The sequence below is a fragment of the Pieris brassicae genome, chromosome 1 (assembly GCF_905147105.1).
Source record: "Pieris brassicae chromosome 1, ilPieBrab1.1, whole genome shotgun sequence".
Classification (NCBI taxonomy): domain Eukaryota; kingdom Metazoa; phylum Arthropoda; class Insecta; order Lepidoptera; family Pieridae; genus Pieris; species Pieris brassicae.
Window position 1 is genome coordinate 19,948,526 of NC_059665.1, and position 24,253 is coordinate 19,972,778.

At 35.0% G+C, this 24,253-nt stretch overlaps 1 protein-coding gene across 1 annotated transcript in view; it reads right to left on the reverse strand.

Moving 5' to 3' along the window:
* LOC123711655 overlaps positions 1-24,253 on the reverse strand; it is a 138,303-nt gene that overhangs the window by 96,169 nt on the left and 17,881 nt on the right. The window contains exons 2-4 of the mRNA XM_045664358.1: positions 11,038-13,715; positions 9,795-9,897; positions 7,791-7,874 (exon numbers count right to left, since the gene is read on the reverse strand). Coding sequence (XP_045520314.1) covers positions 7,791-7,874; positions 9,795-9,897; positions 11,038-13,665 — 2,815 coding nt within the window. The 5' untranslated portion in view covers positions 13,666-13,715. The remainder of the gene's footprint in view (positions 1-7,790; positions 7,875-9,794; positions 9,898-11,037; positions 13,716-24,253) is intronic.

The following is a 24,253-nucleotide window of genomic DNA, read 5'->3' on the forward strand; positions in this document are numbered from 1 at the left end:
CTCATCAAAAATTATTTAATTGAAATATATATTTATATATTTCGAACATACATTATATATTTTTTAATGGAAAACCACGGAGTTGCTTACTCCATTTGTGGGTTACAAATGTAATAAAAATAGTGGATAAACAGGATTCATCCTTGTCCTATTAAACGGATTAAGGGCACATTATAATCGATACACTTAACCACATCTTCCGGTGTAACTTAAGAATTTCTTAAGACAAATAGACTAGAATCGGTAATTGTAATAAAGTTTTGTCGTTGTTTTACGCTACTTTAAATAAAAACGCAAATTCTTTGAAATTACATTTTCAGTGCGTTTTAGAAATTGTCAGGAGACATATCATTTTATTTAATTAACTGAGTGACTTCAAAGTTCAGCTTATATAGATTGTACTAAATATTTTCACAAATATCACAATGAAATTCCATTGCATACAATGACATAATCATCTTCTTCCGAAATATACGAGGCAGTCGTTATCTTTAACAAGTTAAAAAGGCGTTGCTTAACTACAGCCATGCAGGGAAATCATGAAAATCAATGCAAACACGTTTCCTATCTAACAATCCTTTACGTTGGAAAGCTTGTTATCATGAACATAATTCTCTCGGAAAAGCCTCGATTTTATTGTAGTTTTATACAGAGCTTTTCAAATAATTCTTATGATAGTAATAAATTAATCAATAAGGATAAATCTTAATCAATTTTGTGGCAATACAAAAATATTGACTACGGTAGCCAAACAAAGAATATTTTTTAATATTGATAAAGACTATCACTTAATATCAGATGAGCCGCCTGCCCATTTGCCTATATATATATATATATATATATATATATATATATATATATATATATATATAACTTTGTACTGTAATTTACATGTATTAACGACGACAAGTGGGAGTGCCATGCTGTTGCTTTCGGGCTTCAGCCAATCGGGCAGGCACGACCGGGGCAGTACCACTGTCTCACAGAAAACCGGCGTGAAGTGATGCAATAGGTTCATCTTATTGTACTCGCGTTTCGTGCGGTGAGTGAGACTCCCGGAGCCCATCAATTCCCCCCTCCCCCAGAATATGAAGATGCAGTTTAAACAGAGATTACCCCAGGGGGGTACCACACGTTTCCGCTGTGGAGAATCCCCCTCTGAGCGTCCATCATCGGAACAATCAGTATTCGGTGGTGGATGCACAGGCTGCCCTTCGTATTCTGGGGTGGGCAAAAACTGCTCAAAAAACTATAAGTTTCGATCTCGGGGCAAACGGAAGAATTTACCGAAGGCATCCCCTTCCACGCTCTCAGTGGACTTTACCAATGTTAGGGGGCTCAACTCTAATCTTAACGCGGTTCACTTTCACCTCGAAACTGCGAAGCCGGCCTTATTCTTCCTTACTGAGACTCAGATATCCTTCCCGGCTGATACTTCCTACCTCTCCTACCCGGGGTACAAATTGGAACATTCATTTGTGCCGCGGGCGGGAGTTTGCGTGTACGTCAGAGAGGATATCTGTTCTCGTCGCCTCGGGTCGCTTGAAGGAAGGGACCTATCTAGCCTCTGGCTGCGCGTAGACTGCGATGACCATCCGCGATTCTACGCATGCCTGTATAGGTCCCATAGCGGAAATACCGAAACTGAGCGACTCATTGAGCACATCCAAATGGCTACAGATTCCCTGCTCGAAGGGGTTTCTACCGCTGAAATCGTGATACTTGGCGATTTTAACGCTCACCATGCCGATTGGCTCGGTTCGGAAACCACCGATCACGCGGGAAGATCCTTTCACGACTTTGCTTTAGCTTACGACCTGTCACAAATGGTCCCTGCGATTACGCGAATACCAGATGTGGATGGTCATAAACCCTCTTTGTTGGACCTTCTGCTGACCTCACATCCGGAGACCTATCAAGTCTCTGTTGACCCGCCATTGGGTTCATCGGATCATTGTGTGGTCCGGAGTACTGTGCCTACTACGCGCCCCCCTCGGCCCCGTTTTTCGGGTTGTCGTCGTATTTGGCACTATCGGTCAGCAGATTGGGATGGGATGCGGTCTTTCTTTGCGTCCTACCCTTGGGGGCCTATGTGCTTTTCGTCGGAAGCTCCAGATTCCGTCGCTGCCTCTGTCGCCGAAGTGGTTCTGCAGGGCATGGAACTTTTTATTCCATTCTCTGCGGTGCCGATCGGTGGCAGGTCACAGCCCTGGTTTAAGCGTTCTTGCAAGGCGGCATCGCGTCGAAAGCGAGAATGCTTTAATGCATGGGCGGAAGCGGCGATATCTCGTGATGCCAATACCAGCGAACATAAAAAAGCATATAACTCAGCCTCCAGGTCCTTCAAACGGGAAATCGCTAAGGCAAAGTCAGAGCACATCGCCAGATTTGGCGAGAGATTGGCCCAACTCCCTTCTGGGACCCGAGCCTTCTGGTCTCTCGCCAAAGCTGTACAAGGGAATTTTTGTCAGCCATCGATACCACCGCTGCACAGAGAGGATGACTCGCTCGCCCACACTGCGAAGGAGAAGGCCGACCTCTTGGGCTGTCTCTTTGCGTCCAACTCGACTTTGGATGACCGGGGGAGATCACCACCGGCGATTTCGCGGTGTGATAACTCAATGCCGGAAATCACATTCCAGCAACGTGCTGTTCGCAGAGCACTATCTTCCTTGGACATTCATAAGTCGAGCGGGCCGGATGGTATCCCTCCAATTGTGCTGCGTACATGTGCTCCTGAGTTGGCTCCGGTCCTGACGCGCCTTTTCCGGTACCTGTACTCGCTCGGCACTGTCCCGAAGTGCTGGAAGACCGCTTCGATACATCCGATCCCTAAAAAAGGCGATCGCACTGATCCATCCAACTATCGCCCAATCACAATAACCTCCTTGTTCTCCAAAATAATGGAATCCATTATTAATGGCCAGCTCTTGAGTTATCTAGAGGGCCACCAGCTGATTAGCGATTATCAGTACGGCTTTCGTCGTGGTCGTTCAGCTGGTGACCTTCTAGTATACCTTACTCATAGATGGGCAGAGGCAATTGAGTCCAAGGGGGAGGCACTAGCGGTTAGTTTGGACATAGCGAAAGCCTTCGATCGGGTGTGGCACAAAGCACTGCTCTCGAAGCTACCAGCCTACGGGCTTCCTGAGAAATTATGCGACTGGATCTCCAGCTTTCTAGCCGATCGGAGCATCAAGGTCGTCGTCGACGGAGCATGTTCCGACCTTAAACCCGTGAATGCTGGGGTCCCACAAGGCTGTGTTCTGTCCCCGACCCTGTTTCTTCTGCATATCAATGACATGTTGCAACTTAGCAACATTCATTGCTATGCGGACGACAGCACTGGGGATACTCTTTACACTGGCCGGGCAGGTATTTCTCGGGCAGTTGTCGATGAGTACCGGAACAAACTTGTGTCTGAAGTCGAAACTCTTTTACGTGGAGTCTCGGACTGGGGTAGACTAAACCTAGTCCAATTTAACCCCAAGAAGACACAAGTTTGCGCGTTTTCCGCGAAAAAAATACCCTTTGTCGCTACTCCTCTTTTCGAAAACACTCTTCTTGAAGCCACAGCCAGCATCGGAATACTTGGCGTTGACATATCGAACGACGTTCAGTTTCGCGGTCATTTGGAGGGAAAGGCTAAATTAGCCTCCAAAAAGCTTGGTGTGCTCAGCAAGGCGAGACGGTACTTCACTCCGGGCCACCGCTTGCAACTCTATAAAGCGCAAATACGGCCCCACTGTTCTCACCTCTGGGCGGGGGCTCCCCAGTACCAGCTCCTTCCACTTGACCGTATCCAACGAAGAGCGGTTCGAATCGTCGATGACCAATCCCTCTCCGAGCGGCTCGATCCTTTGGCGTTGCGTAGAGATGTGGGGTCACTCTGCATCTTCTACCGCATTTACCATGGAGAGTGTTCAGAGGAGTTGTTCGGATTAATACCTGCAGCTGAGTTTCAGCATCGGACGTCGAGGCAAAATACAAAATTCCACCCGTATCACCTCGACGTCCGACGTTCCACGACTGAGCGTTTCTCAAGGCAATTTTTGCCGCGCACCACCGCTATGTGGAACCAGCTGCCCACTGAAGTATTTCCGAACCAATTCGACTTAGGGTCCTTCAAGAAAAGAGCGTACAAATTCTTAAAAGGCCGGCAACGCACTCGCGAGCCCTCTGGCATTGAGAGTGTCCATGGGCGGCGGTATCACTTAACATCAGGTGAGCCTCCTGCCCGTTTGCCCTCTATTTTATAAAAAAAAAAAAAAAAAAAAAAAAGACAAAAATCTAATGTTAATTTGTTCCTTTAAGATCATATTCTAAAGCCTAAATAAAAATAGCCTCTATTCGAGTACTACATTCGATTAACATTAAATCCATGTATACACTGTATGTTTTACACGACCTCCGACGGAGTGAAGGCCTCCTAAAATCCACCTACCCAGGCTTCTGGTGGGCGTCCTTTCTTTTTTCTTCCCACTGCCCCATTCCAAGTAAGGTTCTTTTTACCCATCTGTCATGACAAACCGGCCATTTTCACTTTATCTTAATTGTATGTGTTACGTCTCTTATATTTGTAAAGCTTCGTATTACACGAGTTTTAACTTTGTCTGTAAGTTTTAACCGAAGAATAGAACGCTCTATAGCCGTTTGGTGTACTCAAATCTTCTTTATTAGTCCATATAATAATATTACAAAACCCTTTCTATAGGATCTTGAATCATAAACTACTTTGTGATTCCGATTCCAACATAAGCGTTACAGATATAACGAAAATGCCTTCCATCGTTAGATGACGTCAACAGAGTTCTTTGTTAGTAAATGCAATCCAATTGTTAATTTGTTAAGTCAATCATTAAAATCGTAATTGAAGTGACGCTATAAGCTTTTTGAACCGAATAAATCGACACCGTTACGCATCGAATTGTTAACTCTTCATGTTCTTTTCTTTGAAAATATTTACTGATGATAAAGGGTTATTTAAAATCCCTGAAACTAGCAAACAAAGTTATTCTGATCGCTAAGGATGTACGACTTCTTGACCTTAGCCACTGGGGATTTTGTTCTAGTGTATGGTTGGATTGGTTTACAATACTACCATTATAGTATGGTGGAACAGTACCTCCAACCAATCTTCCCACATGAAGATAAACCGCTATTTTATAAGTTGAAAGCATTAATTTACTAGTTATGAAGAGCGAGCTAGATCAACAAAATGCTAATGGAAGAATCATCCATTTTATGTCAGTTTTAGTTAACGGCTAGTTTTCAATTATCGTATAAAGCCTGCGGATACGTCATGCCCAATTTACTGTTATGAATAAATCGCAGGCAGCGCTGTTGGGTTCTAGCTATTAGTTTGCCAAAATCTCCATGTTAGCAGTACGATTTGTGTATGTGAGGTAAAAATTTGTTTTGGCAACATCCAGCTTTATTTACGAGTATTTAAAGGGAAACACGTTTTAGCAATCCGATTATAATCGTGTTTATAACAACTTAGAAATATATTATCAAGTAGCATGCGATTTCGTAATTCAATTGAAATTCACTTATTTGTTAAAAGCTACACATAACATATATATAATTGTAATTAGTTTATTATTATTATAAATATTTGTGATCATTTTATTGTGAAGTGTCAGGTTTATAAACTTAAATCCGAGATCATTCTTGTTTACGTGCATCACAGAAGATTCAATTAATTGCGTTTAACCCTGAATGTGATTTCGAATAAATAAAAACATGACCGTTTAATGTTTATTTGTACTGGGTTTGTATAGACGAGCTGTAACGCGGAAGCACATTTTAGTATGAAATCATAAATATGTCATGTTGGATATCAAAGTCCCGATAAAGGTGTCCAGAATTAATATTAAATATTAATTGCACAATGGCTCATTTATATGGCGTATATAAATGGTTGTGTAATTGAACTGTCGCCCTCAATCGTTTTCATTCACTCCATTACGCGGAGGTCAAAAATAATTACATTTACTGCATCGGTTTTTTGGTATTAAATGCCTATAATATGCCGATTCATCATTTTTAATAATTGTTGATCCAATCTCTTTATTAATCACTAACTCCCTGCGCTGGTCAGGGTAGAACTGTATATTATAAACTCTTGTAGGAAATTTATGTTCTAAGGACTATCAGTTTAATGAAATTTAATTGTTTGACGTAGTCTGTGTACGATATAGATATATAATCGTGTAAATTAACGTACGTGAAGTGAATTGTAGGATACATTTCCTACATACATACTAGGCTGCCTTTACAACCGCTATTCATATGCGTAGTTTTGGCATGAAAGACCAAATCCATAGGTTAGTTTTAATTTTACCTTTGATTTTGATAACATGTACTTGACACATGTAATAAAAGATACCACGTAGCTAATACAACTAATATTCTAAATATATGTTGTGTATTGATTACCGCAAAGGCGGCATAAAGGCCGGCATAAAACATAAGAAGTTTCGCACTTAAACGTAGTTAATGATATTCTTTTATTACTTCACACTATTGTTGAGATTGATTTAAAATTTAAAATACGCTTTATGAAGACAAGTGGTTTATTCCAGCGCAAAAGAATTAATTACCTAACCGAATGCGAGTTGTTTCAAACGAAAACCGTGCAGGGTTGTCAATGCTGAGTAAAAAGTCTCAGCTACGCTATGGTAGACCACAGTTTCAGAATTCTCTTATTCATACTGCAATGGAGATTATCATTAAGACTCTGAAAGAACGCTGAAACAGAAGTATTAGTTGCCCATCCCAGACGCCTTCAATCAAAAGCGTATGAGTAGGAGTTTGAAAGCGTCTCTCAATCGGCCAAATGCTTGTACTGACTGAGCATTTTTCGAGGCAATTTTTGCCGAGCACCACCGCTATGTGCCAACAGCTGCACACTGCAGTATTTCTGAATCGATTCGACTTAGGGTACTTCAAGAAAAGAGCGTACCAAGTCATAAAAGGCCGGCAACGCACATGCGAGCCCTCTGGTATTGAGTGTCCATGGGCGGCGGTATCACTTAACATCAGGCGAACCTCCTGCGTGTTTGCCCCCTGTTCTATAAAAAAAACGCCGAAATAGGTAATGATAGACAAGACAAAGTCGGACGCGAATGAGTATTTTTCTAATACTAATTAAAACAATTTGCTTGATTTGTCAAATATTTTAAAGAAATTAGCAACCCTAGTTTTTCACCTTTTGAACTGAATTCTCATCGCAAACCTAGACGATTTCAATTGTACAATCTGCTTACTACGTCAAAATTAAATTGGTAATTTACGTACCACTTACCTTTTCCTATAAAGAAGTAGTTATATCATTTTGTCTTGTGTCACTTGTGTCAACTCTAGCAATTGGTAAAAGCTTATATTAATTTTGAGAAGTGAGGTCTAAACAGAAAAAAACGCGGTGATAGAGAAAGACGTAACATACAGCGGGTTAACTGTGAAGTCATGAGTATGAAAGGTGTGAATGCAAATTTCTTGAAGTACATAAATAATATGCACCTACCCTATATAATAAAGATATACATATACGAGTACTCTTTATACCTTTATATAAAATGACCTTTTCCTTAACAAATTACTTGATTTTCTAAACTTTGAACTTATCTTTTAATTTGCAATCCTAGTCACGTTGTACTAAAATCCTCTAATTGCTTATTTTAATTTTATAGTTTTGCTATTGTGTTCACTCATAGAATCTTCATATATGATATATATATATATATATATGTAATGAGTGACCGAAATCGAGAGAAGCTTAAATTTACCTGGATCGTGATGTGCAGCTGGTGACGGCGCTGAGAAGGCACTCGAACAGCCAGGACGTCGCGAGAGGCCGCCTATTTCCGGCACTGAAAATCGTACAAAAATTTAAGCTATGCAGAAAGTAACTGTGGTTGCTCTTAAATAACGGACTACCCTCACTTTTCGATATTAAAAGGAATTCTTTCTATTTAGCGAGGTCGAATGCTTGATCTAAACATTTCAAAAACCAGTGGCTCTTTAAGATCTGGGCCTCAGATTTATGTATGTTTCGTCATCATTTGTCAATGTAATAGGCAAAGTGATCAGCCTCCTGTGCCTGACACGCCGTCGACTTTCTAGGTCTAAGGCAAGCCAGTTTTCCTTCACCGTTCGAACGAATGTTAAATGCGCATATAGACAGAAAGTCTTTCGAACTACAGAATCTAAAAATACTGATTTTTATTGATATACAAAACAGTAATATAGCCGAGTTTTCGAATTCTATTTATGTTTGAGTTTTATGCTGTTTTAAATTTTATAAAATATACATAAATCCTTGAACCGGTAACCTCTAAGTGCACAATACAATTCCAAGTTATAAACGTTTGTTTTTTCCGTAAACAGTTTGTCTCATTAAGGTTTCTTTAAGAAGTTTGTGCAATAATTTCACAACTTCTGAGCATTTTATAAATTCAAAGCGGTTGACTTTAAAAAATTCTTTAATATTTTTTAGCCTTTAAGAAATAGGGAAAAACATGTTTGCATTTTATGTATACGAGGTCAATAAATATCATAATTTACATTACAAGATAAATAACTGACAAGTTATTTATTTAAAAATAAAAAATAGTTATATGCGTATTTCAAAGCAGTAGAGCTATATTAGTAATTTAACGCGTTCATGGGTAATATACCAATTCGGAAGTCACTGACCAGACTTATCCCCATTGGGGGACACTCGCCATACAAAAGCTCATAATGTAGAGCGGCGTGTCAACACGTACAACTAACCACTTATGGGAGGGTGAGCCGTTTAGCGATAGAGGCCCTTATGTAACTGTCACAAGCACGTAGAGCCACCATATTCAAGTTTTATAACATTAGGGCATTTCCTAATTCCATTCCCCTTTCTAATGCTAATTTAATTACGTTTATTACCTTGAGTTTGAACTTGACTGGATGTTTATAGTATCTTTACATTGGGATTTTCGTAATCTTGACGAAAACGGGAAAACAACATAACAACGAAATTATATATTTTATTTGTTACTTGTGGTTTTCATGTGTGAAATTTAACTGAGGACGATAAGAAAAGAGTGCTTTGAAAAAAACATTAATTTTTCATCGTTATTTTTATAAATACGTTAAGCGGGGCGTTTTATCGGCAACTAATGACTATTAATGCAAAATGTAACAAGGGTTTGATGACTTTCGAACAAAAGATTAAAGAAGTTAAATTGTAAAAGCATTCATTGCGAATAAGGAATCGCGAGAAGAGAAATAAATATTTTGATATCTCGGCCGTGTCAAACAAAACGATGTGAAAGCTGAGAACTGGTATTAACTCTACATTCATTTACTCCGTTTTATCTTTGTTAACAGGGTTGGCAAAAATACAGCCGCAATGAGCTTTATTCGTAATAGAAATAACATACAACAATAACAATAAAAAAATTGCTTGAATCATGATGTGAATATTGTTTATATAAACTTCTTAAAAAAACTGACTCCAAATTGCACTAAAAGTTAAAATAATAGCGTCAATAGCAAAATCAAATGTATTAATTGCTTATTACATTCTAGACACGGGGCTGGAAGATTTATTGAGGCATCATTTTGGATGTTGGTACCGTACAATTAGATTCGTCGGTTTCATGATCATAAATTACCTCCGAAGATGTCTTATTAATATTGGTCCATGGACAGCTGAACAATGCATATACAAATACATTCAATTTTAACGGTGACAAATATAAAAGATAAATTAAAAGCAGTGGTTGTAATTGATGTATCCTTAACGATAATACCTGGATGTGGCGTATGATGAGCGTGCTCTGTTGGCGGCGGCTGCATTGAGGAAAGGGCTGACAATGGCGTGTACCGAGTACCATCTTCCCGAGAACATCCTTCCTGTTAATATATTAGTATACATTTATATTTAATCATCAAATTTGTCCCTAAAAGCTTTGTATATAAACAGCAGCAATTCAGTACTATTTCAAATAAAACTAAATTTTATTAGTTGAAGTATGGATTTAGAGCTACACATAATAAATAATTAGGAAAGTGAAAACTAATGCGATATTTATCGTTTTAGCTATTTTATTGTATATTTTTAGACTTTAATAACGAACTTTCACCGGCAATTTCTTAACCAATGGTCTGAACAGAGAGTGTGAGGATGTTGAAACGAAATACGGTATGGTGGAGCTTTCCGTTCGATTGTCATTGGTTAAGAGTTCAATACGCGTTGACACGCGACATGATACGTCCGTTGGACCAATCAGTCGCGACATTACACCTTGATTCTTTTGTCCTCCATCCTCCATCCATAGGATGTACACAGAGATAGGAAAGCTCTTAACACAAACAACCCATACCACGAGCAACTCGCTGCATGAAGTGGATTGTAATATAATTTTTTTTACTATTATTTTAACGCTTAAAATATACTTAATATTTTAAGCGTTAAAATCAAATAACACCGTGAAATTGAAGAGTACGGATATTTAACATGTAAGACAAAACAATTACTGTCAAGGACATGCGTAATATCCTGAAGAATCATTATTTTTACGATAAATGAGATTGAATCTTAAGATTATCAAGCGAAGGTTGAAATTGATATTAAATAGTAAAGGATAAAATGGATAAAGTCCCGAGGCATGTTTACGTCGAACTTACTTCATTACCGGGTATTAATGAGATCCAAAACGCCTACGATCTTTATTACGCTCCAGTGTTAGACTTATTATATTTGTTTGCTTTTCATAGGTATTTAGACATTGGAAATAGTTCGACGTGATATTGTATGACATAAACGTACACGTACATAATTGCAATCCGATTAAATAACTTGAAAGGATATTGATATAGCTGGGTGCACCTATCTGTAATATCACATTTTGTAGAAATTTAAGTACTTTAACAACTACTAACAGTAATTAAATGTATTCAACATTATGTGAATTGTAATTACAATTTGCGAGAAGACGCAGTACTTATTTTATTGAAATGAAGAGCGCTTTTGAATATAAATAAAATTCACACCTTTTCACAATTAGCAGTGGCGGTGGTCTGCGTGTGACTTGTAGAGGATATGCGATATTGCATGCCCGAAACGGTGCAGAAACCTTCATGATGGTGTGTTGCATAAACCCCTGTTATTGTAACATCAGTGTCTTGGTTGACGATAACCTCGACTTTCTGTTTTATATCTGGAAGAACACAGTCCTCAATTTCCTTTTTTGGCTCCTCAGTTTTTACTTCCGACTTCACGCCGGAATCAATTACGTTTTTTGGCTTTTGCGAAAATGATTCGTCGCTGCATGAGTCAGAAGTACTATCATCTTTACTTGATTTTGGAGATCGCTTTTCGTAGCTGGCTGCCAAAATCGCCGTGGCATTTAAGCTGGCCATACGTTTCTGGACAACCATGTCTTTTAAATCCATAACGACCTCGTTTCTGTTACGTTTCTTTTTAATAGGAACGCCAGCTGTCTTTTTCATTTTTGGCGAAGGTTTCTCAGTATCAGATTTTGGTGCAGAAGTTTTAATTGCAGTTTTCTTACGTTCAATGTTTTTGGATTTAGACTCCATTTCACTGTCCTCACTAGAAGAAGTAGATGACTTAGGATCCCAATATTTACCAGCACTTCTTATACCTGGTACTCCTCTTAGTGTTCTTTGTGGTGGACTGTCATCAGAACTATCAGAACTATCCTTTTCTTTCTCTTTCTTATTTTCATACTCTGATCCAGATGTACTGTCCTGTTTATCAGAATCTTTTAATTTCACTTCTTTCTTTTTGGGAACTGTGATTTTCGAAGTTCCTGGTATTGGCTGTCTTTCAACTGTTCTCATCAAACCTAACTCTACATGACTCCGACTTTCATTTTCATATAAGCAGTGTACTTTGGCCAAGGCATTCAGGGAAGCCATTCTATGCTTTTTAGGTCCTGACCACATTGATAATAATTTAAGTCGCCGTTTAGTAGGCTTTTCGTTTCCCAATAAGTTAGAAGTATCTTTTAAATCAATCAGCGAATCTTTTGATAGTTCTTTTAACTCTTTAGATGTTTTCTTTTTTAAACTGTCAGTAATGCGTTTATATTTTTTTTGTCTGGGCTTTTTGTTCTTAGAACTACTGGATTCGGAAGAACTCTTAAAATCTTGATCGTCGTTTGATTCACTTACACTCTCTTCTGATGAGCTGTAATGTTTAGTTTTAGTGCTAAACGCAAACTTTGATGAATCAATTTCTTCATCTGATAATGTATGTTTTTTCTGCTGCTTTTTACCTTTCTGTGTTTTCTTCGGCGCAGAATCATTCTCAGTTTTAATAGTTGAAGAGTCCAGAAATTTAGTTGGGCTAAAAGGTTTTCCAGTGACGCTAGATTTTCTGGCAACCATTTTGTAGGATTTACTGACAATAGGTTTAGGTTCATCATTTATATTTGTTGGATTATTGAGCTCACAAGTGCTAGATTTTTCTTGTATAGGCTGGCTAGTGTCTTCAGTTTTCTTGCTGGCTTTCAATTGTTTTACAACTTCTTCTATGGGTCTGTGAGGGGAATACTTTTTTCTTTCTGACTCTCCCTTTTTATCAATTACTGTCCCTTTTACTCGAGCTATTGGTCGAACACGTCCAACAGTCTTATTTACAGAATTTCTGAAATCAGATAAAATGCTTTTCGGTGAGTCAACTTTCTCTGTGAAAGTATACACATCTATTTCTGGGCCTTGAGCTACGAGTGAGCTAGAAGAAGTTTTTTCTTTGATGTCTTCAGTTTTGGTCTCACATTTTAATGGCAAAAAGCGTTCGGATACCGTTAAATTGCCTTTAGAATTTTTAGAACACTTAACATCAATATCTACTGTTCTAGGAGATCTAGCAGATGTAAAAAATTTAGGCGGCCTGTCCATCTCTGATTTTGGTGTCTTCGGGGAAAGCATAACTGTAGTAGATTTCGGACTAACGGCTTCAGTTTTACCCGAGTTACCTTCTTGAGTGTCAGATTCGTGTTCTAATTGAGATACCTGATTTTCTGATATATTCTCTAATTTCTTATCATTATATTTTTCTGATTCTGTTGATACGGTTTCATCGCTGAACTCTTCTTTTGGAACTGATATGTTCTCGGAAAATGATTTGCCCTTACCTGCAGAAACCTCAGATTTGGCATTTCCTTTTTTAGCTTTTGCTTTTGGACTTTTGGAGACTTTTTTGATGCCATCCGGGCTACTTATAGATTCACTATCAAGAACATCTTTAGAAGGCTGTTTTCCCTTTGGAAGGGTTATAACTTTCTTTGCAGCATTAGAGGGTTTCTTTGAAGGTAGGTTTTTGGTGAGGATTTTACTTGTGCTTATAGTTTTCGTCTCCTTCTTGTTTTTCTTAAGGGGGGTTTCATTTTTAACTGTGTTTGGTTTCGTAACAGTTTTAGTACTTTCGTTAGAAGTGGAGGGATTGTCTTGATGAGATTTATTTCCGTCTTCCTTTTTATCAGTGTCGTCATTTTTATTATTTTTGGGATTTTTTAATGATTTTTGAAGCGCTTTAACCTTTTTAGGCGAGGCAACTTTCTTTTTGGTTCGCTTTTTGACGTTTTTCGATTTGACAGATGTTTTATTAGATACTCCCTTCTTTGCAACAACTTTCGAGGCTTGCGACCGCATTGTCCTCAGCAATCATGTGAACTTCCGACATTGACAGCAGATTTTACTTCCTGCAACAAAAAATAACGTATTTTATATCCATATTATAGTAATGAAGAATTTGAAATAAATAAGTAAGAACACAAATTTAATAATAAAAATAACCCCTGATCAATATGTTATATGTTTAAGTTAAGACAAATATTTTTTTTATTAGTTCCATTTAATTTTTTCAGCCAAATAACACAAACTCTTTATAAGCGGTTCAGTCAGCACATTCAAACTAAAAATAAAGTTCTTAAGAATTAAAGTACGTTCTAAAGAGACTATAATGAAGAAGGATGATTTGTTTGCGCAATAATTAAGCAACGAGTCTGCCTTTTGTCAAGTTAATCTAATAATACGGCAGCTGAAAGCAGATTATGAGGGTCATCTTATACTGGTTGGACTTGGCAAGTAGTTTGTACTTTATTAATTGTTTTGAACTTAGAGCGCTACAGGAAGTTGTTATTGTTTAAAAAAAGAGTTAAATATATTTAAGTACCTAATTAAAAACCCAAAGAAAAGTTTATCTTTTACTTGACGAATATGGAGATGAATAATATTAAGTGAGTATTATAAGAGAATATTTTATTTAACGTTTAGATGGAATAATTGGTACCGAGCAGTTATAAAATAATTAGTAGGGCGGCGGCTTTTTTTTTTACAAATAAGTGCCACTACTGCCTATAATTATTTTAGAGTAAATTATATATCACAATGCGATATAAAGAAATTATTAAAAATGCACAGTTGCAATTGATAAAAGGCTAATGAAAAAATACATTAATATATACAAAGTAAAAGAACCGAATTATTTACAAAATACAAAGTATTTTCACTTCCTAAAACTCGAGATTCAGTAAGTTAGTAAAGCGGAACACCGAACAGTGTTAAATCCTCTCTCGCTTGATCTTTTTGCTCGTTATTTCAACATTCTCGAGGAATTTGTGATTTACACCGATTCGTGCTTTACAAAATTACCGGTTATTTTAACGTGAATCGATAAACCACAGATAAACATTTTACGCAAAACCCAGTACACATATTAGGAATATTTTGTTTTTTTTATCAAACTAGCTTTAGCAAAAGCGCCTGACTCAATGTTAGTAAAATATATTATGTACATTGTACAATGATCCGATGATGATGCAGTGTAGCCAAGGAATGTAGGTACTACTATTCATTATGAAGCGAACTTCATTCTCTATAAGAAAAAATAATTTTAAGTTTAATAAAATGATAAATTACAGCTTTCAGCATCTCTTTCGTTACGCTTAAAACACAAATTAATTATTAAGTTCATCAACCTGTACCTAACCGAATTATTCTGAAAACTCAAAATAACTTAATTACACTTATGAACGTTAGAAAATAAGTTAAATTAATTCTAACCTTACATTTCGCAAGGTCAAGTCAAGGGCGTAGAGCGGACAAGAAGAACTGGCAAGAAAATCTCCGCCATTCTTTAATCGCTAAGTCGTACAAATTGTTTGAATTTGAACAAATCAATCCCAAGTATTAGGATCATTTAAATATTCGTCAAATTTAAAAAAAAGCTTTATTGATTATACGTTAACGAGAGGTTCGAATTTATTTCGTGATAATTCTCTAATGTCGCTTGGGAGTAAGTTGTAAAAACGAATACGATATCAAACGGAATTAGTTCTGTTTCGAGTATTATACTGGTGAAAACGACAATTTATATTAAAATGGTTTTATTTTTTGTATATACAAAACAAGGTTTCAAGAATATATTGACTGGATAGAGTCATATATTCTTGAAGCCTAATACATATTTTATTCCTTAAACTGTAAAAAAGTTTATCATACGAATGAAAGTAGTCACAGATATCTAAAGATAACTCGTAGACGATAAAAAGGGACAATGTAAAAACCACATCGGTTGATTGCACATTAAGTATTGCTAACTCTATACAATCGTAAATCTTCTATCTTATCAATTATATTTAAAGAAGTTTCTATCTTACATACCACACTTAAGGCTCATAATCGCGTATATGCATATACCACCCACATAGCATTAACAAGCGTTTACAAACACGCTGAACGCCGTTTGTGTTGGTACTTAGTACATTTTATTTACTTGTTTTCATAGACGCTATATTGATATTTTAAAAGATAATGTAATCTTAAAAAATAAATCAGTGACGATACAACCTTTTTATGTCTGGGCCTCAGATTTCTGTATCTGTTTCATGATCATTTTTCAATCCAATAGGCAAGTATGTGATCAGCGTCCAGTGCCTGACACACTCACACTCTGTCGACTTTCTGGGTCTAAGACAAGCCGGTTTCATCACGATATTTTCCTACTCCGTATGACCGATTATTAAATGCGCACATAGAACAAATTCCATTGCTGCACAGCCGGGGATCGAACCTAAGACTTCAAGGGTGAGAGTCGCCCGCTGAAGTCACTAGGCCAACAATGTAATGGCTAATGTGCTAATGTAATGGCTACTGTTATGGTGATTAACAATCAATATATAGTCTACGGTTAGTCAGATAGAATACAAAAATTCTATGCTTGTCTACGATGTTCATGTGTCTTCCATCTTTAGCGTTCTAAAGGTGTTGGTGTGGCACAACTTCCGCTCTTGCCTTCTGTCTTCGGCAAGTCTTCGGCGGTCTTTTATAAACCAATTTAACTAGCATACATATAGTTAATACACTAAGGCATACTCAGTGTCCAATTAAATTATCCCTAATGTAATGTTACAAATATATATATATATATATATATATATATATATATATGTATCTCTAACTAAAAAACTAACTGTGTAACTCATCTTCTTAATGTAATGCCCGATTAGTTACTTAATATAAAAGTTTATTGATAAAAACAACTCCGCGTTGTAATCCTATAAAATTAATGCGTACATCAAAAAACTTGCCAAATTTCTACTAAGTATTCATGTCAAAAACCATCAAGTGCTTTCCGAAGATAATACGACACGCTACAATGTACGTCAAACTTTTCCTATCACATCGTTGGAGCCTCCATTCGGTTTATAGTCTACGGGCGCCAGCCTTGAATAAAATTTAGGTAGACTGTAAATTTATATATTAAAGTTCAAATCAATAATACAAAATATATGAAAATTATGGCAAACATAAATATTATAAAAAAATATATACATATATAAAATAATGTTTAAATAACTTTATTTCTCAATACAAAAGTATATTTTATTTACATGAGAAACATAATATTATGTATATACGAGTGAGATACACGTCCCAATTTTAGTACACTAGATTCCCTCTGACATGCATTTTTAATGCCCCTTTGAAACTGTCAAACACGCTCATATTGCGAATTTTAGTTGGCAACTGATTAAACAGTTGCACACCCTCATACCCAGTAGACCTCTTCAAATAATTTGGGCGCGGCTTCGGCAAGATAATAAAAATGACTAACAAAGCATCAGATTAGCCTGATCAGATAGGAATTTAACAATGCTTTTTAAATACACACTAAGTGTACTTTAAAGTACACTACCCAATATGTCATAATCAGGGTAAGTAGTGTTAATTCTTTTTCTCTCTTCGAATAATTCGAATGAGAGGTAGAAAAAAACCTATTTTAGCTCAATTTGCCATAACAGTTATAATAATCAGCAGCGAATTTCATATACATAAATTGGATTCATGATTTTAAACAAGGACAAAATAATAGGAATATATATTGCTCTCTTAAGTATTAAGTCCGACGAAAAGCTTTCTTTCGGGTTCATTTCATCAAAACGTGCGTAATGTGAAACCATGAATTCACATATATAGTCCATGATTGTCAATTGGCTGAACACAGAATACGTTTCTATCTTTGTTTTTAATAGGAACGCTTATACGTATCTGTGGGTTTAAAATTTAAGCAAAATATTATATGTGTGCAGTTAAAGTGATTTTGTAATTACTCAAGAACATCTAACATGTTTTTTTTATTATTTATTGTGTTTATTCAACGCTCTTGTATCGAGAGAAGGCAATCCGGTAGGGCGTGTCACGTTTGATAATATTAAATTAAGTTTTGTGTCAAATGCCAAATTATGAATTAAAAATTATAACACGTTTGACTCAAAATTGCGCAAGACTTGACAGTACGACCAGCGTGTAAAATTTTATATTTAGATATTTTGAATACTCTATACAAAAATTCGCTATGAAACTTGACAGTATAAAAACGTTAATATCTATCTTGAAACCCATACAAATACATTAGCTACCGCAAAACTATTACACATAACAAACCTCATATTTTATTTGTAACAGCAAAACTACAAATTTATAAACCATTTTTAGGGTTGACTAAATGTCGACCGCTGACGATGTATATTATACAATTGTCTATGCCTTGCGTAATAAGAGTCTGTTTTTGATAATGCATGTATTTTGTATGCATTATAAATTACGAATAACATTCAAATGAATTGAAAACATATTTAACAAATTACAGTTGTTTTTAAATCTTAACGACATACGATTCGTAGTTTTTATATAAACAACTGTCAAATGCGTTCTATATATTAAAATTGAGAACTCGTATAAACTATGCTTCATATCTAAAAATAGAAACTGACACTGAGATATCAATGCAGATTCGAAATATTTATGTTCCGTTACAAACATTTGAAAAATACTTCTTCCGTTCCACATTTAAAAACATGCCAACGCAAATGTTTTAACATAGCAACCCTACATACCCAAACAAACAATTGCAGAAAACCTACATTTGCGGAAAACGAGCGATATTATTGTACAACTCAAGACAATAAGAGAAATTGTGGAAAAGAAAATTAAGTGAAACATTTTATTTACTTCTTTGATATGATTTGGTTTTCGTGTTTATTCAATTTGTTTCAATCGGAATGTGCGCAGGTAGCTAGCGTTAATTAGTTAATAATGTTTTACAAATGCTTCGACCGCTTATCCCAGGAAATATATTCTGGATATTAGCCAGTGTCTTGAACTCGCACAATAACTGATTGGTACTTTAATCAGTTTAATATTTCAACAATAGTTTACAAAATATGTTTGGAAGAAGAATTACAAAAAGGGCTCCCATATACGAACAATCAGCATTTACAAATAGTTTAACTATCTTAAATTGATTTAAAAAAATAACAAATACTAGACAAAGTGAAAAACCACAAGCTCCAAAAGTTGAAATTATAGAGGTAGGCAAGTACAATCTCAATTCGGACGCCATAAATTTTCGGTAAAGGTTGAAATTTTACGATAAAATTATCAAAATCGTCATGAATGACTTATATATAATTACGATATGTTGATCACGTGATTTAATCATCATTAAGGTATAACAAAATAGAGAAAATGCTTTTCTTAGACAGAAATAGGTCGTTTTCTAACATCTTAGTTTTAGCTAGCAACCTATCTAATCTTTATAATTAATCGACAAAGGCAAACAAACGAACAGTTTAGTTGTAATAATCCAAGCAAATTTAAATAATTAATACAATCATAAAAACTTGAAATTAACTTATTATTTAAAATGGTTTTTATCACATACAAACGCGTTAGCGTATCTGACATAATAGCGAATAAGCTAATTTTTCCTCAGCGTTAAGTGTTTTGGTATTGAATACAATTAGTGCTTTAGTGTTACCTTGCATTTTCCAAAGCAAAAGTTACTACTCTACTAACACATACACAAAATAACTTTATTAATATAGGTAGTAAGTACACTTATGAACGCCAGAAAAGAAGTTAAATTGATTCTAAATTAAAAATTTATTACCAGTTCGCAAGTCAAATGCGTAGAGCGGGCACGAAGAACTGGCAAGAAACTTTCCGCCACTTTTTTAAATCGCTATTTTGAGTCATACAAATTGTTTGAACTGGAGCAAATCAATCCCAAGTATTAGGATCATTTAAATAATTGTCAAATTTATAAAAAAGCTTTATTGATTAATTTCCCTTCAACGAGAGTTTAATTTATTTAGTGATAATTCTCTAAGTTTGGCTTGGGAGGTACTAAGAAGACCAGAGACGCTACAACGGTTTTGGCGTCAGATGTCTGAATCTGTTACGTGTAATTTGTATTTTGGCTAATAGACATCTACATTACACACGCCGTCAACTCCTTGGGGTTTAACGAATGCATCCTCCCGATGTTTTCCTATACCATAGTGTGTGTTAAATGCACACATAGAAATAAAATTCCAAGGGTGCTTAGCCCGGGTTCGAAACTTCGAATAGCTGCGAACAATACATATATATAATACATACTATAATAATATTTAACTAACATATCGAAACGAGAGATTAACTGTATACGTAACAAAAGTCTAACCGTGCGTATTTGATTAATTAAATTAATTAATTTAATTAACGTTTTGATTAAATTAATATTGACTTATATCTAAAGTGACCAAATTCTTTGACTCAAAACGGGACATTGATTTAATTTAGGTCAAATAATAAGTAGTCAAGGAAAAAAAAACACTGAAAATCTGAGACAAATCTGTTTTTAATTTATTTTGTTATTTATTACTTAAGATGTCATGTGGAACATGGCGTCATGGTTGCAGCTACGTTCAAACGTTGTGTAAAACTTGGCGATTAAAAAGAGCGGCAGAGAGTTTATTGCCAGTTCTTCTCTTCCGTTCTACGCCCTTGTTTTGAGAACTGGCAGTAAATGTTAAATAAGAAGCATTTAATGTATATTTTTGACGTTCATAAGTGTACATTATGTTACCTATATGAATAAATTATTTTTGGCTTTAAAGTTATTTATTTTGGAAGAGTTAGTTGGCTTAAAAGTTACGAATCACAAAATGTTAAGTTAGTTGAACAGAAGAACAAATTTGTTTTAATATAGCTAGTGACGATTTCAAATAAGAATGAAACTTTTGGTACGTTTTTTTTTCTGTTCGGTTTACATTCTGCTGCTTAAATTTTGGCGCGGTTTTTCAAAACGCGTCAATTTTGCATCCCACTGTTCATTTCGGGACTCGTAAAAGGACAGTCAGGTCACATTACTTATACCTAAAACTAACACGGTAAAAAAAGAATTAAAACATACTTTTAGTTGTACTATTTTTATATAGACTAGTTTTCATATTAGAAGCTGACATAAAATGGACCAAAAAGTTAGCAGAGTCAACATTTAACAACATTTCGGTGTTTACAGTTATTGTGAACACAACGTTGGAAACAAAATACGAATAGGACTATTTGTTTTGGTATATTCAACTGCACATTTTATTCCCTTGTATAAAGGCATTTATCTTAATATGCTTGGTTCTTCATCGAGAATAATTTTACGTGTCTTTGAATTTTAGGGACATTTAACGGTGTACGGACACGGTTCATAGCGTGGTAGCTTAAAAGAGATACGGTCGAGCGTTTCTCATAATTTAATTGCGAGCCAATTAAGTTGCATTGGCGATGATAATTAAGTTTACGCGTCTATTTATATTCTATTATGCTTTGAGATTGACCTACTATTAAAGGAGCTTTAACGCTAACACCATACAACCTTTAACAGGCTAATAATTTAGCAACAGCTACGTGTACTATCAAAATGTAAAAAAAAAACACTCTACTTGAAATATATCTATACAAAAAAAGCACCAATAATTGTCGATTTCATGATTAAACAAGTGGTAAAAAACGAGTTACCGATGACGTAATGTATTACGTCACAACCCACGACCTCAAATAACATGAAGGCTATTCGTTACAAAATCACGTGCCTATTCATATCTCTATTCAGCGTGTTACATATGCAATAATGGCGCTTATGTTTCATAGAAAATATAAGACATAGTCCAAAGGCTATAACGACCACATCAAGCATGAAAAAAGAAAATGCAATAGGATATCCATTGATTTAAGGTGTTTATATATAAGAATATTGAATGTTTATATAATAGAAAAAATTCGTATCCTCTGCACCAATGAAGGTTGCGGAGACCAGTTACGCTGTTATCCAGAACTATGCCTACTAAAATACGTATGGCAATTAATCAAACTAACAGCGCGTTCAAAACGTACAATTTTATTATAGATTTTACGAAACGTTTAATACTCACAAACTGACATATTAATTGTTACAATTAATTGTTTTATGAAAGAAACAACAACACTTTACATTTTAGTCGGTCACGACAACACTATTTATTTGTGTCTTATCAAAAGTGCTTTTAGTGTCGAAATCTTTCCCGTCAATCGTTTTTGGGTGAAAACATTTTTATAACCATTCGTAAATCATTACTTAACCGACACTTAAAATTTCTGTAACATTTTTTGAAGTGAAACTTCTTTATCGGCGTTGGAAAAAAAATACCGTCACATTTTTCGGTTACGCGTCATATTTTTCTTGTCCCTACCACGGTTGATTCGAAGCCATTAATAACAAAAATATATAATAACCATAACAATGATAGTAATAATTATATTACAATTAATGAAATTTTGTAATAATCTCAGTAGTAACTTATTACTTATTATTATACTATTGTAAAATGAAATAATTGTGTCTTAATTATTTCTGTAAAAACCTTTTACAATATTCGACTGATCTCAGAATTTGCAAATATGGTAAAAATTGTATAAAAATATAAAGAAATTCTGTAATCACTATATCATAATATTAAAATCACTGAGAACTTCTAAAAATAGTAAAATTATTTAAAGTAAATTGCTGATGTAAATACCTTATTATCTTAAATTTTATAAAATTTGTAAAAATATATATTATAACAATTAATATTTATTATTTCTGTAAAAAAAATATTATACATTTAATTAAATGTAAATTTTAAAGTAATGTATAAAATGAATATTAGATTAAAATCAATTATTTCTGTAAAAAATATTCAACTCACCTAAGAATCTCTAAAAAAATGTGAAAATTATAATAAAAATACGAATACTGTAAAGAAGACAAGATTTGATTGTTTGCTTTAAATAGGCTCCGAAACTGTATGGATTGACAGGATCAATTATACAAATTATTTTACGATAATAACCCTACGTTATCTCGGATGAACGTGGGCTAAAGAATATTTTTACAAATTACTTCAGTTCACACCCAAGGCGTGAAAAATACTATATATTATAGTTCACACGCCTCTATATCTAGCTAAATAAACGATTCACTACCCTAATAACCTCTTAAAAATAAATATTATAAACTTACTTATCAAATTTATTTCGACTTCATACAAACGGTGAGTATTATAAAAATATGTAAACGTAAAATGTTCTTTGCGTTCTAAAGGGTTAAAAAGTAATCAGACAATTGAAGATCACATCAACAACTAAACAAGAAATTATACTAGTAGAGGACTCCTTTTCTTTCATATATGTTAGGTAGGTATCAACGCCTTCAGTTGGGAAGCTTTGATTTTTATCGATATAAGTAATACGACAAGACAGTGCCGAGAGGTTATAATTAGTAAAAGCTTTAGAAATCTTGAAACATAGCACAGTTCCACACTTCCTACGCAATAGCACAGTCTTCTTTCTTTTGATAGCATAACAAATGTAACTTATGTACCCTCAAAAGTATTTAAAAAATAGTTCCTTCATCTTTAGGTTACAAAATGGGAAAAATATATACCGCATACCTTGTGGGCGTAAATCCTTTACACCAAGGATATGATATACCGTATCAGTTTCCCTCGATTAGTAGTTGATCTAGTTCTTATGGTAGGAAATTAAACACTTCAATGATGACTTAATTCACTATAATTTACTTCACTGATTTTACGTGAACTGTATAACTTCAAACTTGTACAAAGGAATAGCCCAAGCGCATGTGTCACAACCTCTTTTATAATCACTTCCCTACTCCAACTCGACCATCTTCCCCGAAGTGGGATGGTCGTAAACAACCGAACGAGTCAAATGAATAACTATTGCACATGCGCACTTATATTTATTTTTTATTTATTAAAACTTCGTTACATTACAGAAAATAAAAAAAATTAACATAATTAAATCAAAAGGAGAGCAACTGGCGGCCTTATCGCTTTCGAGCGATCTCTTCCCGGCAAGCACTGTGAGTAAAGAAAAAATGTATATATGTGTTACAGCAAGATTCTTAAGAATATGTTTCATAAAAATGTTTAGAATTTAATTACATAAATATTAGAAGCAAACACAAGTTAATAAAGTTTTTATTTTAGAAAATTTAACGAAGACTGGTAATACCTGGTTGACCGATTATTGAAGTAAAAAGTATAATTTCAAAAAAATGTGTAATTTACATGTAATAAATTGTAATTTACACTTTAACGGGTACTTAAGCATAAGCATAATAATTAACCCTTATAATTAAACACATCACGCCCACTTAGGTTAATTTCGTCCATAAAATGTTATAAATACATGTAATTACACGTTTATGAGTAATAGAACCTGTTTAGATGTACGAAGCGACCAAGGGTCACAAATTTTTCTAGATTTATTTGTTCAGTTTCTGATTTTTCTATCGCTTGTAATAATATAATTACTCACATTTTTTGAATACATTAGCAGATTATAAGCTATTTAGAGATAAAGATTAGATAAA